This window comes from Gossypium arboreum, chromosome 13 (genome assembly GCF_025698485.1).
Source record: "Gossypium arboreum isolate Shixiya-1 chromosome 13, ASM2569848v2, whole genome shotgun sequence".
Taxonomy (NCBI): domain Eukaryota; kingdom Viridiplantae; phylum Streptophyta; class Magnoliopsida; order Malvales; family Malvaceae; genus Gossypium; species Gossypium arboreum.
This window is the reverse complement of record NC_069082.1, coordinates 11,498,649-11,502,458: the sequence shown is the minus strand read 5'-3', so window position 1 is coordinate 11,502,458 and position 3,810 is coordinate 11,498,649. Positions and strand designations below refer to the sequence as shown.

At 43.4% G+C, this 3,810-nt stretch overlaps 1 protein-coding gene across 1 annotated transcript; it reads left to right on the top strand.

Annotated features, from left to right (window-relative positions):
- The first annotated feature begins 891 nt into the window (after positions 1 to 891).
- LOC128286787 (uncharacterized) lies at positions 892 to 3,185 on the top strand. Its single transcript, XM_053024498.1, has 3 exons — positions 892 to 989; positions 1,893 to 2,101; positions 2,671 to 3,185. The coding sequence occupies exons 1-3, from the start codon at positions 892 to 894 to the stop codon at positions 3,183 to 3,185; spliced, it is 822 nt and encodes a 273-aa protein (XP_052880458.1).
- The last annotated feature ends 625 nt before the right edge of the window (positions 3,186 to 3,810 follow it).

The following is a 3,810-nucleotide window of genomic DNA, read 5'->3' as shown; positions in this document are numbered from 1 at the left end:
AGTCTATTAGGGTTAGTAAACTGTTGAGAGACGTTCTATTGGAAGTCCAAGGGACAATATTTCTGGTTGATCTGATAGAACTTTTGTTTGTGGAGTTCGACTTAATTCTGGGCATGGACTAGTTGGTGAAGCATCGAGTAAGTCTGGATTGTGCTAGAAAAAAAGGGTTATTCTGAGGACCGAAGAAGATAATGAGATAGTCATGATTGGGGAACGACGAGATTATCTGACTAATGTGATATCTGCATTAGTGGCAGAAAAGTTGGTAAGGAGGGAATGCGAGGCGTACTTGGCATATATTAGTGTGGCTAATTCTGAGAACTCTTCGATTAAGAACATCCAAACGGTGAGGGACTTTCTAGATGTATTTCCAGAGGAACTACCAGGATTACCTCTGAATCGTGAGGTAGAATTCGGGATTGAGTTGTTTCTGGGCACAGCTCCGATGTCTATCGCCCCTTACCGAATGGCACCGAAAGAGCTAACGGAACTTAAGGCTCAAATTCAGGAGCTATTGGATCGTGGTTTATTCATCCCAATGTATCTCCGTGGGGAGCACCTGTTCTGTTCGTAAAGAAGAAGGACGGTACAATGAGGACGTATATCGACCACCGTCAATTGAACAAGTTGACGATTAAGAATAAGTAGCCACTTCCGAGGATAGACTACTTATTTGATCAGTTCAAAGAGGCTTTAGTGTTTTCTAAAATCGACCAGCGGTTAGGTTATCATCAGTTGAGGGTGAAGGAGGCCGATGTGTATAAGACGACATTTAGGACTCGTTATGGGCATTACGAGTTTCTAGTCATACCTTTTGAGTTGACTAATACACAAGCAGCATCCATGGACTTGATGAACCGTGTGTTTTAGCCCTACTTGGATCAGTTTACGATGGTGTTCATCGATGACATTTTGGTGTATTCTAAGTTGGAGGACGAGCACGACGAGCATTTAAGAGTGGTTTTGCAGATCCTTCGTGAGAAACAGTTGTATGCGAAGTTCAGCAAGTGTGAGTTCTGGCTTCGGGAAGTGACGTTTCTGGGTCACGTAGTTTTTGCTGAGGGGATTCAAGTAGATCCTCGTAAGATTGAGGCTATGTTGAATTGGAAACAGCTGAAGAGTGTGTCAAAAATCTGAAGTTTTTTGGGACTGGTAGGATGTTACCGACATTTCATAGAGGGGTTCTCGATGATCGCAGTGCCGTTGACTTAGTTGTTGCATAAAGGGGTTCCTTTCATTTGTGCTGACACGCAATAGGAGAGCTTCGCAAAGCTCGAGAAAATTTTGACTCAGGCTCCAGTTCTGATACAGCCTGAGCCTGGTAGGGACTTCGTGGTTTACAGTGATGTGTCACATATGGGTTTGGGTTGCTTCTTGATTCAAGATGGTAAGGTAGTTGCCTATGCGTCTCGACAGCTTAAGACTTATGAGGCTAATTATCTGACACATGATTTGGAGTTGGCTGTAGTGGTCTTTGCATTAAAGATTTGGAGGCATTATCTGTATAGAGAGAAATGTAACATTTACACTGATCACAAGAGCATCAAGTATCTCTTCACTCAGAAGGAGTTAAAACTTAGGTAGCGTCGGTGGGTCGAGCTGCTTAAGGACTATGAGTGCAGTATTGAGTATCACCCTAGAAAAGCCAATGTGGTGGCCGATGCATTAAGCCATAGGGTTGTGGCTGATTTGAGAGCATTGTTCACTCGACTGAGTCTTTATGACGATGGGAGTCTCCTGGCTGAGTTGTAGGTTAGGCCGACGTTGCTGGGTCAGATAAAGGATAAGCAGTTAGAAGATGAGTCTCTTCAGTTGTGATTTCGTCAAGTTGAGACTGGGACTACTACTGACTTCGAGATTAATAGTGATGGGGTACTGTGTTTCTGAGGTAGGATCTGTGTACCTAATGATGAGGATTTGAGACTGTCAATTTTGAAGGAGGTACATAGTAGCCCTTACGCTATGCATTCTGGTGGGAATAAGATGTATAAGGATCTCCAAGAATTGTACTGGTGGCCAAGGTTGAAACGTGAAGTGACAGACTATATTGCTCTTTGTTTGACTTATCAGCAGGTTAAGGCTGAGCACCAGTTACCTTCAGGTTTGCTATAGCCAGTAAAGATACTGATGTGGAAATAGGAACGAGTAACGATGGACTTCGTTAGTGGGTTGCCTTTGACACCCACTAAGAAGAATTTTGTTTGGGTCGTCGTGGATCAATTGACCAAGTCGGCACATTTCATTCCGTTAAGACAGACTTCTCCCTAAAAAAGCTGGCTAGGTTGTACATTTTCGAGATAGTAAGGTTGCCTGGGGTTCCTATTTCAATCATTTCCGATAAGGATCCTAGTTTTACGTCTCGATTTTAGGGAAAGCTTCATGAGGCTTTGGGTTCACGACTTGACTTCAGTACTGCATTTCATCCTCAAACAGATGGTTAGTCGGAGAGGGTGATTCAGGAACTGGAGGATATGTTGAGGGGATGTGCTATCGATTTTCGAGGTAGTTGGGAGGAGTACTTGCCTCTAGTGGAGTTCGCTTACAACAACAGTTATCAGTCTAGTATACACATGGCACCATATGAAGCACTTTATGGTCGTAAGTGTTGCACTCCCTTGTGCTGAACTGAGTTGGGAGAGCGACCTGTTCTGGGTCCAAATTTGGTATCAGAAACAAAGGATAAGGTCTGTTTGATTCGAGAACGTCTAAAAGCAGCTTCTGGTAGACAGAAGTCCTATGCTGATCTAAAGAAGAAGGACATCGAGTATTCTATAGGGGATATGGTTTTCCTTAGGGTCTTACCATGGAAAAAAGTTCTAAGGTTCGGTCGCAAGGGAAAGCTAAGCCCTCAGTTTATTGGGCCGTACTGGATTCTGAAGCGAGTAGGGCTAGTCGCATATCAGTTGGAGCTACCTTCAGAGTTAGATTACATACATGACGTGTATGTCTCGATGTTGAGACGTTACCACTCTAATCCTAGGCTCATTGTGCTCGTGGAGCAGATTGAGATGAGACTAGATCTGACGTTCGAAGAGGAGCCTATTCAGATTCTAGATCGTGACGTTAAAGTCTTACATAGGAAGTCTATTCCCTTGGTGAATGTGCAGTGCTGGAATCATAGCACTGAGGAGGTTACTTGGGAGTTAGAGGATTCGATGCGGCAGCAGTATCCTCACCTTTTCTGATTAGGTAAAATTCAAAGACGAATTTTCTTTGAGGGGGTAGAGTTGTAACGCCCCAAATTTTTATAGTTTTGGCTTTTGTGATGGTTGAGCATGGAAATAACTGAACAATTGGTTTTGTGTTATTTTGGGATTTAAATGTGTTGGTTTAAGTAGTTATGTGCTCTAGGGTGTGTTTGAGAGGTCCCAAGTTCAAGCGTTAACTTGGGTGGTAAACCGTAATTTATACATATATTTACCCCATGTTTAATGCATTTTATGGATGATTTCCCACTAGAATTGGTGAATTCGATGCTCTTAATGCTTTAATTTCATGTTCTATACTTAAGAGAGCATAGGAGAATTAAAGGAACGAGAAACGGGCCAAAAACGAAGAAAATGGGCCAAAGTACGAAATCAACACGGCCTGGACCTCCTCACATGGGCAGACTACACGGCCGTGTCAATTTGGCAGGCTCGAACATGGCTTGAAGTAATCAAACAAGGGCGTGTGCCATGGGCGTGTCCTTGCCGAGCCCAAGTTGAGTCCAATTCGAAAAAGGCTAATTTTGAGGGCTCTTAGGCATTCCAAAGCCTATAAATACACCATAGAGGAGGAAGGAAAAGGAGACGGAGAATAGGGAGTGAG